At 40.4% G+C, this 18,568-nt stretch overlaps 1 protein-coding gene across 2 annotated transcripts in view; it reads left to right on the top strand.

Moving 5' to 3' along the window:
* The first annotated feature begins 1,232 nt into the window (after positions 1 to 1,232).
* FNIP2 (folliculin interacting protein 2) overlaps positions 1,233 to 18,568 on the top strand; it is a 137,551-nt gene continuing 120,215 nt past the window's right edge. For both annotated transcript variants that reach the window (XM_001146477.6, XM_009448478.4), the window contains exon 1: positions 1,233 to 1,581. In XM_001146477.6, coding sequence (XP_001146477.2) covers positions 1,475 to 1,581 — 107 coding nt within the window. In that variant the 5' untranslated portion in view covers positions 1,233 to 1,474. The remainder of the gene's footprint in view (positions 1,582 to 18,568) is intronic.

Here is an 18,568-nt window from a genome sequence, read left to right on the forward strand (position 1 = left end):
TACCACCTTTCTCTTACCTTTGTGAAATTTCAGCACATTATTCACAGCTAGTTCCCAACCAAGTCCAGAAACTAACACAATTAAAAAAAGAAAATGCAAAGTAAAATAGGCCCAGAATAGGTTCTTTTGATTACTTATGTTTTTGGAAATATATTTTCCTTTTTGAGTCTCCAAGAGTCCTCCTCTCAACAAGTGTAAGAGAGCCCAGGTGAGTCACTGTTCTCTACTCATGGAGAAGCTAGAAGAGGCATGGTTGGGGTCTTACTAACTTTATCTCTATTTCCCATCATGGGAAAAATTCGTGAAGCCCAACGCTCTAAAACATAGATTAAGAAGTTGCTTTGAGTCTGGTAACGTGTCCTACACTGGCTGTTTAGAGCCCTGCACCACCAAGGATTAAATTCCAAAGGGGACTGGGGTGGGACAGGGCAGGAAAGTGGACTCAAACACATGAACTCCTCCCTTCCTCAAACCAAATATCTGCTGCTGATATACCTTGATTGACTGTTAAATATGTATTAGGAAAAACAATCCCTTGTTATAAAATATCTTAAGTTTCTAAATCTATGTAGTGAGTTCTGTGTGTGTGTGTGTGTGTGTGTGTGTGTGTGTGTGTGTGTTTTAAAGGGGGGGCTTAATATTTCAAATGCAACTTCTTATATAACCATGGTATGGTGGCCCAAGACGCCAAACAGAACAAATGATTTGGATAAACAGTTTACATTTTGTGAAAGCCTGGAGGAATCGAATTTGGACATGGAGGAAACCTGACAAAACCTTGGGTGCTATGTGATTCAAATCACAGCCCACCGAAGCGGCCACCGCACGTACCAAGCCTTCTCCCCTAGCATACGCCTTCTGTGAACGGGCTCTTGTACCTGAACAAAGCGAGGACCCAAGTTCAGGGGCTTTGTCTCTAAAGAACAAAGATCGGCCTAGCTGCATGCTCGCTGTGCGAAAGAACCCAGGCTCCGTGGGAACCCCACGCCACTCGCGGAGCTGCGCCCCGGCGGCCGCCCTCGCCTCCCGGGCCCCTTTAAGTGCCGCGCCTGCCCCCGTCCGCGTCCCCCGCGTGCCCGGAGTACTGGGCCGCCCGCCCGCTCCTGGCCGCACCTCCCACCTCCCGCCTCCCGCCGGGGTTACGTGAGCCCGGGGCGGGCGGCCGCCGGGCCAATGGCCGCCGCCGGGGCCGCCGCGCTCCTCCCGCGCCGCCGCCGCCGCCGTGGGGCTGCGGGCTCCTCCCGCAGGAGATAACTGTCAGCGCGCGAGGCGGTGGCGGGCCGGCTCAGTCATATGACCGGCAGCCGGCGGCTCCGGCGCCGAGCAGAGTTACTCAGTCGCAGCGGCCCCGCGCTCCCGCAAGGCTGGGCGGCCGCGCCGCCGCGATGGCCCCGCCACCGCGGCCGCCGCCCCCGGCTGCGCGCTGAGCCGCCGGCCCCCCGAGCGCCACGGCCGGAGCTGCGGCGGCGGCATCATGGCCCCGACCCTGCTCCAGAAGCTCTTCAACAAAAGGGGCAGCAGCGGCAGCTCCGCGGCGGCGTCTGCCCAGGGCAGGGCTCCTAAAGAAGGACCCGCCTTTAGGTGAGGGGGCGCCGGGGGGCGACTGTGGCGCGGGACCCGAGTTGGCTTCGGTGCTCGCTGGGGAGGGGACGGGTAGGGGAAAGGGAAGGGGCCGTCCAGGACGGCGCTGCCCATCGCCGGCACCTGGTCCCGGGCTTGTCAGCGTGGACGCGCCTGATCCGAGTGTGGCTCCGGACCCTCCGTGACCCTTCCTCCCGCTCTTTCTCCACAACTCAGGGTCCTTCCCCATTTCAGAGTTCTCTTGTGTTCCTTGGGGTTCCCGGGCGTGCGCTGTGCTTGGCTGTGGCGACCGGAGATTCTCCGGTTATTGGGGTGAACCCCTTCCGGGCAGAGCCGCCTGGGCGCCTCTGCGGGCCCAGCAAAGCTGTGAGCTGTCATTTTGAGGGCAGCTCCAACCTATTGTGTACGTGACAGTGTTTTGAAGTTCTGAAGGAGCAACAGTCACGAAAAAGGCATCTTTCTTCTTTCTTGCCATATATGACAAGCTCTCAAACGGATGAATGAAAGTATGTAATTTCCACATCATTTGGAAGGTTGATGCCGCATGATGTGTGGAAAGGAGGAGTAAGATGCAATTATGAAATTTCCGAGATTTCAATTGATCAAAGCTGATATGTATATTTAATAGATTTGATCTCTCGAACACATACCTTTGAATATTGATAGCATTTATGGAGAGCTTACTACCTAAAATGCTTTATGTTGATTTCTGTCGTTTACTTTTCTGACAATGCGGTGAGGTAGGTGCTATTATAGTTCCCATTTTACAGGTGAGGAAACTTAAAGTCACAGATAACTTAGGCGGCTTGCCCAAAACCCAGCTGTCAGTGGTAGAGCCTGTGTTTTGACCCAAGCAGTTTGACCACAGATTCCAGTCTTTAAAATCCTTATGCTATTCTGATTTCAAGGGCTAACTTTTAAAAGAAGCCTTAAAATGTCCTATATTGCCTTTGAGCACAAGTATGTTGAGAAGTTTATTTATCTTTATTTAACAATTTTTCAACACATTTTAAAATTGAGCACCAATTCCCAATTCTGACACTATGCTAGGTGCTTTTTGGCCAAAATGTCTTGCAAAAACAGTTCACTATTAAACAGATCTAGACCCAGTATAATAAACCTTTAAAAGTTTCAAGTGAAACTTTGAAATAAATTCTGGATTAAGTTTTATGTTCTAGATTTTGCTTTTCTTGAATTCCGTCATTTAAAACAGTCTCTCACTGTGGTCATGTGAAAATTAAACGTGTGTGTGTGTGTGCACGCGCGCGCATGGAAGGCATATTGTGAGGACCTTAAACTCCCCAAGTTAAATTCTCATGTTTTCTTTAGGCTAACAAGCCTTATAATTTGAGTGGGAATTCTATGCCTTTTGTTAGGCTGAGTACTAGTGATGCCATGTACCTTCTCAGAATGGTAGAATTACTTCGGACCTAAGGTGTGTAATTTCGTCCCTTCCCTCCCTGTAACCCAGACTCCATCAAGGGTACAAAGCCTGGAGCGGAAGGAGCATGTTACAGGTGTCTGTACTTTGGCAGCTCTTGCCAAGGGCATTTAAAGCCATTTGAATGCAGGAGGAGACAGTGGCGGTTACATTGTCATTGTTTTCTATGCTCCTTGCCTAATTGCCCACCACCATTTCCGCTATCCACAAGTTTAACTGAGTGTATTTGAACAAAAAAAACTGTGGCTATATTTAGGGTTTTGGGCCATATTAGGGAAATTGATTCCCACTTCATGGGAACATTTTCAGTAGTGTTCTGACTTCTCATTTGTGTATAATGAAGAACAGAAAATCGTGCCAAGTACGGTCTTTTTTTTTTTGACCTCATTGGGATTTTCTACAAGAATTTGAGATCGATGTTTTTGGAGAATTTGGGGATCCCAGTTGAACATCCTACTTGATGAGGGCCCCCTTCAATAGTGTCCCTGATAGAGGTCACCATGGAAAAGAAAGTAAAGTAGCAGATGTGAGCAAGGATGCTGGAAGATGGGAACAAACCATCCTGTGCTCACCAGACTGACAAAGGAGACCCCAAGCAAGTCTTTCCTTTTGCTCTTTTCACCTGGCTTAACTCTAAGATGCTGTGTAGCTGGTCTGGGAAAAGCTTCCAGGAAAATTTTTCTCTCTACCTAAAAAATTGTGAACCTGTGTTTGATTTTACCCAGATTTTGCCAAATAGGAGTTGGTATGTACTTCGAGGGGAACAAGGTGCCTTATTGCAGGGCATTAGGTGCCCTTGGGAACTACCTTGTAGTTAAATAGAGTTTTAGAAGTGAAGGTAAAACCCTTAGATTAAAAATCAAGTATTCCTAACATGAATTTGTATTCTTTAGTGCATTTAAGTACAGGATGTAACTTGTTTATCTGGAGATTGAAAATTCACTGAGGATTCAGGTAGACTTTTGGGACAGTTTTGTAGTGTATATGGGGGAGAATCTAAGATCCAACTTTTTGTTTGTTTGTTTTAGAGTTTGTATATCTTCTCTTTCCATGATGGACTTTCACTGGTTATTTTAAACTTCTCTTCTCAGAATTGTTTTGCCCTTGTTGTTAGTCTTTTTACTCTTGTGCACTTCCTAGTCCCTTCGCTGGGCTTATGACTGTTCTCATTCCTCCAGTTTTTACACACTTGATTAGAGAGGAAATCTGTTGTCCAATATAACTAGTTTATCTCACAGGTCATTTTCAGGACTTCATGCTTCCTGGCATTTCATCTAAAAACAGGATCATCATAGTCAAGATTTCTTCTGGAGTATTTCCTTTAGGATCTTGACAGAAAGCCCTTTTCATAGCTTTGAGGAAACAGGTTGCTAGGAAAACAAAAGGAATCACGATTGACCAAACTTACATGTTTGGGAGAAGTAGTCAGGAATGCTATATGATTATGGTATTTACATTTGAATAATGCTTCGTACCAGAAAAATAAATTAGGACAAAAAAAAATGATGTGTACAGTGACTCAAGTCAGAAATAGAATTATGTTCTTGGTTACCTTGGATTTAAGGCCAGGATGTTTTCAAGCCACGCTATGTCCAGTGACTTACATGTGTGGTTCAAGTTTGAAGCATTATCTTAAGGTTGTTCTTGTTGTTGTTGTTTTTTTCTCCATGTCTTTTGTAAATTAATGGAGCAGTTTCAAACCCCTAAAATGTGTATTTAGCAGGGAGGTGAAAAGACCTTGGGCTACCAGATGTTCTTTTATTTTGGAGCAGTTAAATGAAGTAGGGAAGCATATATATTATCTGGGATATGAAGAACAAGTGAAGGCATTGCAGCTGCTTGTTAGCTAGCTGTGTGAATGCCAGAGAAGAGTATACCTAAGGCCAAATGGCCTAGTAAGTGCTAATCCCCACTGTTTTGTTAGAACAAATTTAATCTGTCATAGAGTTAGTATAAGTATAATTTAATCCACTTATCACATAGCATCTGATGCCTCTGTGCTTGTGGCTTGGCGCTCTACCTGTATAAATCCAGGCAGGACACCCACGGTCTCACCTACTGGAGTTTACAATCTAAAGGACAACAGATTATACACTAAGATGAATAAAGAGCAGACAACACATTGGAAACTATAACAAACAGATAAACACTGATAAAGAGTAGATTTTTATATAAGCACAGAATTAAGAACTTACTTGCTGTTCTTGTGCTTGGAGTGACTAAGGGCAGGATTGTGATTTACTCTTCCCTCACATGGAGGGAAATTACACAGAAGTGCTTCCTCCCCTCCCACTAATAAGTCTCCAGATGCAAGTATTTCTAATGAGATTTGTTCTGAGGTAGGGTGGATAATATTTTGGAAAAAAACAGTTTTGTTCTAGTACACTCAACATTTTTAATGCCAATAATATAAAACATGACATATAAATAGCAGTTTTGATTTCTTTTGACTACTTTCTAAAAGAAAGTCTTTCTGTAGATTTTTCTTGCTTGCTGCCTTGGATCTATTGGCATACTCCTTACATCATATCTCCTTGTCCTGAAAGATACTATGCACTGGTTAGTGATTTTTTCAGAGGTGAAGAAGGGAACCCTTCCTTTGAATTCAGTGAGTTCTATTAAGAGCACTTGGAACACAGATTGAGGAAGCCATTGATTCAGCCCTGCCTCATGTACCATGTTGATGGGAGCCCCAACAAGACTCCATTTCTCTGATCCTCAGCTTTGTCATTTGTAAAGTGACAGCATCAGACCTGTGTAACAAAGTTGTGGTAAGGAGGTAATGAGCTTGAAAATCTTTTGAAAAGAATAACATGCAATACAAAATGATTTTAAGTATTACCAAGCATCTTTTTTTAGGTCATGGAGTTCAGTATTATTCCTGTTGAGGCTTTACGAAAATGGAACCATTTTTCAGAGGCTGTTTTCTTTCTGTAGATGAGAGTTGAGACAGTGCTGAATTGAACTGTTTTCACTTGCGTATTAGTTTTTTAACCTTGATGTAGTCAGTCATGAAACAGAGACCTTAAGTTTTCAGAGGGGTCTTAAAGATGTTCAGCGGACACTCACTCAAACTTGGTAGAGGTGACGGGGTGTCAGAAAGATTCTTAGAAATATGGTGTGTTTGTTTTTTCAAAGTTATTTGCAAGTTTTTATTATTAAGAATAAAATTGCATTTAGCCAAAAAAGAAAATTGGTTAAGCAAAATGATATAGTCACACAATGGATGACATTCTATAGCATCCAAATCATAATTTTATACACAGACACACAAAACAAAAGAAAAATGTTCTCAATAGAAGAAGTAAAAGCAACTCTAATAGCCTGACTTCACCACTGTGCAATCTATGCATGTAACAAAATTACACTTTTACCCCGTAAATTTATATAAATTTTAAAAAGTAAAAGCAAGTTATAAATTTATGTGAAAAACATTTAAAAATAGGAGCGATTATGCATGTGCAGAATAGGCCAGCAACACTCTACACCAACATATTATAACAGTGGTTGCCAAGAGGTAGGTGAAAATTTTATTTTAATTTTTTGTGTTTTATTCTTGTTGGTATTTTTGGATTTTGCTCTAATGAATTTGTGTTACTTTTGTGATTTGGATTATTTTAAACCTAAATATTCTAGATTATTTAACTATTAGATTATTTAACTATTTAAAATAACTTAAATAGCATTTAGCATATTCTACACTGTGAGGGAATAGAGTAAGGATAATGTTTATGGAGAAATCTGATTTGAATAAATTTCATAGACTCTTCTTCATCAAAATAACTGTTAGCTCCTATTATTAAAAGTAATATGTTTGTTATGAAGTTTAATGTATTTAAAACCTAAACTCATTATAAACCTCAGAGGCTAAGTTAATTGGCAGTGTCAGTAATGATAGGAGATATGTATGTGCAAAATGTTTACTAGTTTGACAGGGTTGCTACTTCACCTGAGCTTCAGAGCCCAGTGTAGTCTTCCTGGGGGCTCAGAGTACAGTTTAGGAGCTGCATGCAGCTCAAGCTTTATTTGAAATATGTTTAGAAAAGACTGACACAGCCCTTTGGATTTTGAGGGAATGTGGATAAGAGGCCTGGATTAGATGTTTTAAAAGCTAAAACATGTAGTTATAATTTTAAGTCCTGAAATGTGAATTTGTTGTATTATGCATTATTATTTGATTTAGTAGGTGGTACTAAGAGATGGACGGAGGCATGTGGTCTTTTAATGCATGGAGTATATAGCTCCAAAAAGAGCATTGGTTTTTGTTGTTGCTTTAGGTTGTGTTTCTCGTGGTTTGCCTGTAAGGTCAGCCTAAGGAAGCTACTTTGCCGTTGTGTTTCCTTGGAAAAGGAAGCTGTAAAAGATTGTCCTTGCCGTCATGAAATACTTTGGCTGCCAGCATGAACTCCTGGTGTGTGAATCTGATTTGGGAACTGGTAATGTGCTTTATTTCTCCAGCCACTGTTTTTCTTGGTGTGGGTGAAAAGGAACAAATGTTTTGTACTGATTGTACAAGCCCCTTGCTTAGTGTGAATTGTTAGGCCTGGACTATGAGATCATATACTTGGCTGTAAAAGTAAGTCTTTCCTTTGGATGTAAGAGTGCTGAAATATTTGGTGAGTTCCTACTTACCAAGCATTCTTTATCTCAGATTTATGAAAAATGATTATTATGTAAAAAAAGGAAAAACAGGATGGACTTTTCCAGCTAACTGGGCATGTAACAGTGATTTCCCTCAACCCCACCCCATCTGTAAATGGAACATCCATGACTCACTACTCATGGCCACACAGACACTTTTGTAACCAGTGCTTGAATGGGAGGGTGGGATGGGGATGGAAGGAGATGGGCTGGCACCCCACTTGTGTTCAGCCAGAATCTGTCCAGCTGCCTTTATAATGGACTTCTGAAAAGGACAATGTGCCTTCTCATGCATCATGCTACATATTTTTTTTTCCTTATTGCACTTTCTGTTTGTGCCAGAATAATACAATATATTAAGTGCAATAAAATGTAGCCATTAATACTATAATGTTGTGGATAAATGTTGTATAGCAGAGTACTCTTTCTGTTATATAAGATTTTAGTATTAGCATGAGTTTGGATCCCCGATTATCATATTTCTCTCTCCTGAACTGTGTGCCTTCATTTCTAGGAATTATTTTTCTAGTTATTTGTCCCTGTAAACTTGTTTAATTTGTAGATTACACTTTAGAATTTGTGTCCATCATAGTGCTATAAGAGATTTATATATTGGTTTATGAAGATGATTTTATTACCACACCTAAGACTTTTTAATCATAAATAAGAGATTTGTGTATTTGATATATATCTTTAAATAAATGATTGGTGTTTGGTTATGTGCTGATGTCTAATTGAAAATGACAACCAATTCATGCAGGGTATCTAAGTGAGAATGAGCACTGAGGCAGTAGGAATTCATCCCAAAAGCTGAGGGGGGCTAATTAAGAACCTACATATCTGGTGACCTCAGCCTGATTCCCAGTAAGGATAGTTGCATGTTGTCATAGCAACTCTTTCTTCACAAGTTGAAGACAAGTTAGACGTTAACCTGCACATTCCTCAAGAGATGAAACAGGTGTTGATTTAGGATGTGTTAGGAAGCAGCAGCAAATTCACCAGTTCAATTGATTCTGGCTTTAACACCTTATAAATACTTCAGACTGCCAACTCTCTCTCTGATATGCCTGGAAAATTGGACATTTTTTGTCTTATAGTCAAAACCTTTGGGGTTATGGGGGGAAAAGTATGTTATCATTCATTTCTTCATTAGCTATCCTCATTTACTCAAGTTCTTTTATAAAATATGATTTAAAAATAGTAACAAAAATACCTTTTAAATTCAATGCCACAAAGTCTTTTAAAGCATACATTTGAAATAACTGTAAATGAAACAAGAAAACATACATGTGATAGTTACAGCATGGCTGTGAGAGTTCCTCTAAATCCTAGCCTTGCCATTGTGTCTCTGCTTTTAATGCAGTGCTTGGCAGGAAGTTGGCGTTTAATAAATACCTGTTGAATGAATGAATGAATTCAAGAGTTTTGAACACTGATGATCCTTAAAGAGTCTCTAGTATTCCAGAATCTGATCTCTTGAAATATTTCTTGATGTTTCTAGCATGCGTTGTGACATTTTAGAAAATGAATCTTGTTACAGACGACTCAAAGAAATTTCCTCCTTTTTGTCAATATTAGTGAATTATTTTTCTGGTATCAAAATGATAGGGTAAAAGTGCTCTAACAGTTGATTGACCTGCACCCCCACCTCCCTAAAAAAACCTTTAAGAAGACACTTGCCTAAGTAATATATCAGAGATCCAGTTATGAAATCCCACAGCTGTCAGAAATGACCTACTGAAAAATGATTTAAATATTTATGAAGCTATGAAATTGTTAGCTGTGGGTTGATGATGTAGAACTCTTCTCTATATACTTTTCAGATTCATTTGAATTCTTGTGTGCCTTGGTAAAACTGAAATACATTATGGAATGAAATGAGCAAATTGGTTCTCTCAAATTTAAGATAATAGTACACTTAATTGTGAAAACAATATTGATATTCTGAACCCTGCGAAGACTATATTTGCATGTTAAATGAAGTAAGCACTTTAGAAAAAAGATGGAATCATCTCTGCTTTCCATGTATGATTTTTCCATTTGAGAAACTAATTTAGAAATGGATTTGCGAATCTGACATGTTCTTTAAAAAGAATATGCCAGACTAACATATCATTAATGGTGGCCTACCCTGTGTGAGGAGGTGAGCCATGAGTAAACATTTTCTCCAAGCATATCAGGCAATGACTGTTTGCTTTAGAATGGTACATTGAGTAAGTTAGTTGCTAGGGCAGAAGGGGGCGGCCGGAACTACTGGCCCTGCCCTACCCAGAGGGCAGAGATGGACCCCGGGTAGCCACTTGGTGCTGAGTGCACAGGCTCCATGGAAGACCCTGTGGACGCTGGTAACTGGCCCTGCAGTGGGATTGCCATATATTGCTTAGTGCCATGTGTACCTGAGAAATTGCTTATACATGAAATTATGACTTTATTTTAAGATTTTTTCAAACATATCTGGTTAAAAGTTCATATAAAATATGTTGAAATGTAAGCCTTTTCACACCCCAATCCCCCTTCCCAAAGGCTACCATTGCTGTACCAGTTTCTTTCATATCCTTTTGGAAATACTCTATGCAAATACAGGAAAAAAAATTCTTTCCCTCAGACAGAGTGGTAGTTGCTGCCTACACTGTTCATCATTTTGCTAAAAGTTGCTTTGTATTCCTTTGAATAAATTCATGTATAACACTTAACCCAGTAGTTCTCAAGTCTGGTCAGACACTAAAGTCACCTAGAGAGCTTTAAATGTCCAGACTGCTTCTCAGAGATCTTGATTTAATAGATCTGGGCTGGGGCTTTATGTTTGTCTTTATGAAACTCTCCTTGGGTAATTTGCATGTGCAGCCAAGCACACTACAATAGTCTTCCCTTATCTGAGGTTTCACTTTCTGCTGTCAACCTCAGTCTGACAATATTAAATCAAAAATTCAAGAAATGGAGCAACTCTGGGTGCACTGCCTGTGAGTTAGCTCTGCTCTGCAAGGAGCAGTACCATTTAAAAAAGAAGAAAGAAGATTCCAGAAATAAACAATTCCTAAGTTTTGAATTGCACACCATTCTGAGTAGCACAATGGAATCTCCACTTTCACTTCATCTTTTCATGTAGGCATTTGTCATCTCACATCATCGCAAGGAGAAGGAGGGTGACTATAGTATGATGAGATATTTCCTGAGAAAGAGATCACGTTCACATAACTATGATTATAGTATATTATAATTGTTCTATTTTTATTATTAGTTATTGTTGTTAATCTCTTACTGTGCCTAATTTATAAATTAAACTTCATCATAGGTATGTATGGGAAAAAACATAGTATATACAGGGTTTGGCATTAAGCACTGTTTCAGGTATCCACTGGAAGTCTTGAAAGGTATCGCCTGTGGATAAGAGGGCACTACTGTAATTTTACCAGTCCTCTACTGATGGAGTATTTACTTTCAGGCTTTATTGTTAGAAATGGTGAACTTCCTGGTTGAAAGATTCTTATGCCATAAGCTCAAGTATATTTCCAGGATAAGAACCCAGGATGGAATTTCTGCCAAACTGCACTCCAGAGAGGTTGCACCTGTTTATACGCCTACTAACAGCATATGATAGCGGCTGTTTAGTGAAGATGATTTAAAGTACCCTGAAGAAATAGCAGTGGTAGGGTGGTGGGGAAACTTGGACCCTAGCTCATTCTTAGTAGTTGTTGATCACTTGTCTAGTTCAACATGTGTGCAGATTGTTAAACTCTTTTACAGCTCAATTTGGCTGTGCTTTCCAGACTTAAAAATGCTCATACTTTTTTGACTCAGTAACTGAAGAGAAAAAACTTTTGTGCATGAAAATGTTTAAAAAAACAAATGTTTGTGCACAAAGATGTTCTTTATATATTATCATTATAATGTTAAATAGAAGGATCTTAACAATTGTCCAACAGCAGGAAAGTATCTAAATTGTTATGTCAGCTTTGTAGGATAGTAATATAATAGTTAAATGATTATGAAGGCAGTGTTAATATAAAATGTTTATGTTAAATGAAAACAACCAGCACCAGTTGGTATCTACAAGATGAATATATTAGTAAAATATGCAAATGTATGACCAAGAACTAGAAAGAAAAACAGAAAAATAATAAAGAACAGTTGACATTATGGGGTGATGAGATTGTGGGTAAATATCCTTTGTTGGTGGTGGGTTTTTTTTTTTTTTTTTTTTTGAGATAGAGTCTCACTCTGTCACCCAGGCTGGAAGCAGTGGTACAATCACAGTTCACTGTAGCCTCAACCTCCCGGGCTTAAGTGACCCTCCCACCTCAGCCTCCCAGGTAGCTAGGACCACAGATAAGCATGCACCACCATACCCATCATTTTTTTTTTTTTTTGTAGAGACGGGAGCGGGGGTGGTCTCACTGTGTTGCCCAGCGTAGTCTTGAACTCCAGGGCTCAAGTGATTCCCCCACCCTGAGCCTCCCAAAGTGCTGGGATTACAAGCATAAGCCACCTTGCCTGACCATAAATATCCTATAAAATGTGTGGGCAAAAAATAAAAATTAGAGGCCAGGCATGGTGGCTCATGTTTGTAATCCCGGTACTTTGGGAGACTGAGGTGGAAGGATCTCTTGAGTCCAGGAGTTTGAGACCAGCCTGTCAACAAAAGGAGACCCCATCTCTACAAAATAAAAAATAAAAAAAAATTAGCTAGGCACATGCCTGTGGTTATAGCTACTTGTGGGTCTGAGGTGGTGGAATCGCTTTAACCCAAGAGGTTGAGGCTTTAGTGAGCCATGATTGCACCACTGTACTCTAGCCTGGGTGACAGAGGGAGACCCTGTCTCAGAAAAAAAAAAAAAAAGGAAAAATATAAAATTCTATTATAATACAAATAGCCACTTATTTATGATTCTAAAGATGTTGTAAACCTTGTTAATTAGTGAAGACATAATTGTAGAATATGTACGTAAATGACTTCCCTGAAATCTTTTAGAAATCTTTTAGAATGCTTTTAGAATAGCTATTTCTCAAGAATTTTAAGGGAGCCCATTCTAACATTTAAAAAATAATAGTATTCTTTACCATTTTCTAGCCCCTATACCAAGAGCTTTTTACTTAAATCATTTCACACATGTCTCATAGTTATCCTTTGATGATAGATATTTTTATTAGCCAATTTATAGATTATAAATTTACCATAATTTATGGATGAACACTTGAGGCTTGCCTGAAATTGAGTGGTTTACTAGTGACCCTGGGAATTCAAACTGAAGTCAGTCAGCTCTTATTAATATATGATCTGTATTCTTTCTCTGCAGATTAATATTTGAAGTACTTAAGACTGAGATTCAGTGGTAGATTTTGTGAGGTTTATAAGAAAGTATGAAATGTAGCTGAGTGCGGTGGCTCACGCCTATAATCCCAGCACTCAGGGAGGCTGAGGCAGGCAGATCATTTGAGGTCAGGAGTTCAAGAACAGCCTGACCAACATGGTGAAACCCTGTCTCTACTAAAAACACAAAAAAATTAGCCGGGTGTGGTGGCGTGCACCTGTAGTCCCAGCTACTCAGGAGGCTGAGGCAGGAGAATCGCTCGAACCCCAGAGGCGGAGGTTGCAGTGAGCTGAGATCGCGCCACTGCACTCCAGTCTCAGCAACAGAGTGAGAGTCCTTCTCAAAAAAAAAAAAGAAAAAAGAAAGTATGAAGTCTAAGTACTATTTCTAGGGAGCTTACTGTTAATTGTGCAGTTATGTATGATGTGTGAAAAACTAATTAATAATACAAAACAGTAGTTCAGGACCAAGTCTCTAAAGTCCTATTAAGATGAAAGGAAGGAGTGAGGGAGGGCTCTTTAATCTGGGCTAGTTAGGGAGGCTTTATGGAGGAGATAAGAGCTAATAGGTAGAATTCATAGAGGTGAAAAACTTTTTACCTCAGAGGTGTTCCTGAGTTTAAAATGGGTGGACCGGTCTCTGTGAAATCAGAGTGTTCTTGTGAGGCAAGATACATTTGGACCGAATTGTGCAAGTTGTTGCAAGCATTATTAATTTTAAAATTTAAATTTAGGTAACCCCAAAGTGTAGATGGGGAGGGACCCCAGTCTATACTTTGAGTCTTATTAGAGTAGGGCCTTTGTTACAGATTTACATTTTTTGTTTGTTTTTGTTTTGAGACAGAGTCTCACTCTGTCGCCCAGGCTGGAGTGCAGTGGCGCGATCTTGGCTCACAGCAACCCCCGCCTCCCAGGTTCAAGTGATTCTCCTGCCTCAGCCTCCTGAGTAGCTGGGACTGCAGGCGCATGCCACCATGCTTGGCTAATTTTTATATTTTTTTGGTAGAGACGGGGTTTCAGCATGTTGGCCAGGCTGGTCTCAAACTCCTGGCTTCAAGTGATCCGCCTGTCTTGGCCTCTGCAAGGTGCTGGGATTACAGGCAGGAGCCACTGGGCCCAGCCTGGATTTACATTTTTGAATTCAAACCTGACTCTCCCACTTACAATGTGGGGCACATTATTCTCTCTAAATGAGTTTTTTTTCTTTTTTTTAATCTGTAAAACAGGTGTAAAGTTGCCTTTCTTGCAAGTTTGTCTGAAGACTAGAGATAATACCTATCAATCCTACTACACAGTGTTTGACAACTATTAGACATTCAATATGTAGTGACTCTTATAACTCTCAGAGACTTAAATATTATGTCTTTCCCTCCAGCTCTTTCCCTGTATTAAATGCATCTCTACTGATCTCAAGGTTGTAGGGAAATGGCAAGTAGCTTGTCTTTACCAAAAGGTGGAGTTCCTGCTCTGAAGGCAATGTGGAGCCACTGAGGTTTTAAGTAGTGGATTGGTGGAGCAGCTTGCTAAACACAGGGACCCTAACTTAAATTTTGGTGCTGGGATGCAAGTTAGTGCAGTTTTAGTGTATATGATATATGATATCAGCAAGTAAAACATACGTGTATTCCCCAGTCTTCCCTCTCTTTCCCCTATCCCAGACCTCTCTTATCTTCAAAGGGAAAAAACAAAACTCATACAAGCTGACAGCTTCATGCTCCCAGCCTTTAAGCTTTCCCTCCAGCCTATGGCAAAATCTGTACTTGGTAAACCTACCAGATATATAACTATCTCTTTTTGTATCTTTTAATATCAGGAGCTTCCTTTTTGGTTTTTTTTTTTTTCCTCAAATTAGTTTCCTGACAGTTCTCTTGCCTCTTTTGATTCATTTCACAAACATTTATGAGGAGTCAGTTATGGCAGCTAATCCTAAAATTCCGGACTTATTGCGAGGAAAGGAGTTTGTGTTTGAAGGCTCTTACTAATTCAGTTCTCACGATTGTTGTATTTTTACAAACAGAAAAGGGAGAGGGTTGGAAAAAGGGAGGGAAAGGGAGAGACATTTGTATCAGAAACTGGGGGTGGGGAAGCTCCCAATTGTCCAGTAATCTTATCTACAGAGTGCTAAATACTGCCTGTAATTGTATGTAGGGGGTGGGTGCTAGTTTAGATAATGTGCCAAGGGAAGCGCACAACCTCTGCTGCTTGCTCCAACTAAAGCTGTTAAAAAGCAGTCTAGTTCCAGTAGGTGCAAATCCACACTTTAATTTGTTCATCATTTTGTCTTCATTCTTCAAATCCAGTTTGTATTGGACTTTGATCTTATAGCTGATTACTGTGCCATGCTGCTCTTTAGTTTACTCCAGCAGAGCATTGAGTTTTACAGCTTGGACTGTTAAAGTCAATATTGTGTTTAACACAGCAGTAACAGAGTGAGTTGTCTTGAGCTTGCCGTGACCTGCTAGCATGCTAAGCTAGCATGCTTAATGCTATTTAAGAGGAGAGTTCCTTTCAGAATTATGTCAAGATTAGCAATTGATGGTGAGAATTGTTGTGGTCCAATCACCAGACCACAGTAGGTAACTTCCCTGGGGTGAAAGCATTGCCATAGTGTTTTAGACCTGTGCTCTGCTCTCCATTTATTTCAGAAACCATTCTGTACAAGGCACAGGGCCTCCAACTCATCATTTTCCCTGCAGAGGTTTACCTCAGAGATGTTTTTAGTTGGAGAGGGGCAAGTTACCTTCAAGGAGAAAATAATTGGGTCTCTCTTCTTCTTTAATTCAAATTCCAAAGTATTGTAAATCTCATTTATTACCTGTCTGTTCCGAAGACTCCACTTTTCTTTTCATCTTAGAAATATTTGGCATGTGGATCTAGACCAACTCTGCCTGAAGCACTGAGGCAAGCAGGCTTGATCTTTTTTTCTTTTTTGCTTGGCCTTCTCAGGAGTCCGTTCACCATCAGATTAGTGAAATTTCACACAAATTAGTGAATTAGTGTGGCCTTGTCAGGGCAGGGGACGAGGACATTTGAACTGCATTGCTCTAGGCTCTAGGTGGCCTAAAATCCTCACAGCTGGAATTCTCCATCTGGTTCCATCCAGTTCCAGAGCCTGGACCAGTTCAGCTTCCTAGACTGAGGTTTGCATCAAAACTTACAAGTAATGAAGGGTTTATTATGTCTCCCATTGCTTTCTCTTTCTTGGGGACCTAACCGGTATGGACGGAGGAATGTACATGAGTCACATTTCAGAGGAAAGCTGGACAGGATGTGGAAGTGATGGGGAGATACTTATAAACAAAAAGAATAGACAAAATCATGATATATAAAGTAACTTCCAAGTTTTGAGCCCGAATAATGTGGGTAGCATAATTAGTGGAAATAGGGAAGTTACAAGGAGAAGTTGGTTTTGTACATGTTGAATTTAAGATGTAGTTGAACACTCTAAGTTGTGATATTCATGAAGCTGTAGTTGTCAGAAGATATTAAGCCAATATTTGCCAAAGAGCCCAGAAAATTCATCTCTTGCTCTTTAAGACTTTTCTTTTTCTATTCCGTCCTCCAAAATTACTTTTGTAGAAATTCTGTTCCTTCTTCCAAACTCGGTTTAGATGCCACCTCTGATTATCTTTGCTGATTGCCCCAAATGGGCATGCTGCTCCCTTTAAACCAGTGGTCCCCAACCTTTTTGGCATCAGGCAACAGTTTCATGGCAGACAATTTTTCCACAGACAGTGGAGTGGGGGATGGTTTTGGGATGATTCAAGCACATTACATTTATTGTGTACTTTATTTCTATTATTATAACATTGTAATAAATAATGAAATAACTATACAACTCACCAAATGCATAATCAGTGGGAGCCCTGAGCCTGTTTTTCTGCAACTGGAAGGTCCCATCTGGGGTTGATGGGAGATAGTGACAGATCATCAGACATTAGATTCTCATAAGGAGTGTGCAGCCTAGCTCCCTCGCGTGCGCAGTTCATAATAGGGTTCACACTACTATGAGAATCCAATGCCACCGCTGATCTGACAAGGTGGAGCTCAGGCAGTAATGCTCACTTGCCCACCACTCATCTCCTGCTTTGTGGCCCGGTTCCTAACAGGCCATGGTCTGGTACCAGTCCGTGACCCAGGGGTTGGGGATCCCTGCTCTAATTCTTCTTATATGGCAGTTACCACATTCTACTAGCTGTTTTTTATTTATCCAAATACTTTACCAGATTATACCTTGACAGCAACATTGTATGTATGTCCCTGTAGTGTAGAGCATAATACTAAGTACAGTACATTAGTAGGAGCTTGTTTAAATACGTTTATTTGAACCTGCATTGTTTTCAGCAACTACCAGTACTTAAAAATATGTGAATTTATTAGCCAGTATATAAAGTTCTTCTTTTTTTTTTTTTTTTTTTTTTTTTTTTTTGAGCCAGAGTCTCACTCTGTTGCCAGGCTGGAGTGCAGTGGCACGATCTCGGTTCATTGCAACCTCACCTCCTGGGTTCAAGAGATTCTCCTGCCTCAGCCTCCCGAGTAGATGGGACTACAAGCACGTGCCACCATGCCCAGCTAATTTTTGTATTTTTTAGTAGAGACGGGGTTTCATCTTGTTGGCCAGGATGGTCGCGATCTCTTGACCTTGAGTTCCGCCCACCTCAGCCTCCCAAGGTGCTGGGATTACAGGCATGAGCCACCGCGCCTGGCCCCTCTCTTTTTTAAAACATAAATTTGTCTCCAAATTTGAAGTTTTAAGAACATCTCCATTATTTCAGAATTTAATAAATGTGTTTATCCTACCCATGATTCGTTCTTTCTTTAATTTTAAATTTAATAAGAGATGAGGTCTTGCTATATTGACCAGGCTGGTCTTGAACTCCTGTGCTCAAGCAGTCCTCCCATCTTCGCCTCTCAAAGTGGTAGAATTACAGGCGTGAGGTCCCGCGCCCAGCCCTACCCATGCTTCTTAACTGTATTTACTCCATTTTTTTCTTTCCAGTTACAGGGTTCTTTCTTTTTTCTTTTTCTTTTTTTTTTAACTTCAGAGATTCTCCTCTATAGATTGTTTAATTTTCTATACCAGTTCCAGTTTAGAGTTTTGAAATTCACTGCCAAGAAATGTATGGGGTATTTTATTAAAAATACACTGTTTTACATATGAAGGCAAAGTAATTTTCATTTTGTTTCTGAGGTCATATCTGATTTACTCAGCATTTTGTTGGCTCCTCCCAGCTGACGTCTCTCTTTAGTAAATTATTTCCGTGGAACAAAACTTAGAGTTTAGGGTCTGTCATAAGAATAGTTTGAAGATCTTTTTTGCCTAAACCAATCTGACCTTTGCCTGGACTGAAACTCATTTGCCATCTGTCTCTTCCTAGAACCTTGAAAGATCTTACTGTTTATTCTCTTTACTTGGGACTTACCTGGTGAAAAACTATTAGTGCCATCATCTACAGGGATGGCCCTATCCATGACCAGTCTCGTCCGGATTAATTATGAAAATGTTAAGTTCAATCTTCACACTCATTGCTGAAAAGACCACTCTGTTTATATTTCTCCTTCCAGAGAAATGCTTATCTGTCCTTTTGTTTTCTGGA

This window comes from Pan troglodytes, chromosome 3 (genome assembly GCF_028858775.2).
Source record: "Pan troglodytes isolate AG18354 chromosome 3, NHGRI_mPanTro3-v2.0_pri, whole genome shotgun sequence".
In the NCBI taxonomy this organism is placed as follows: domain Eukaryota; kingdom Metazoa; phylum Chordata; class Mammalia; order Primates; family Hominidae; genus Pan; species Pan troglodytes.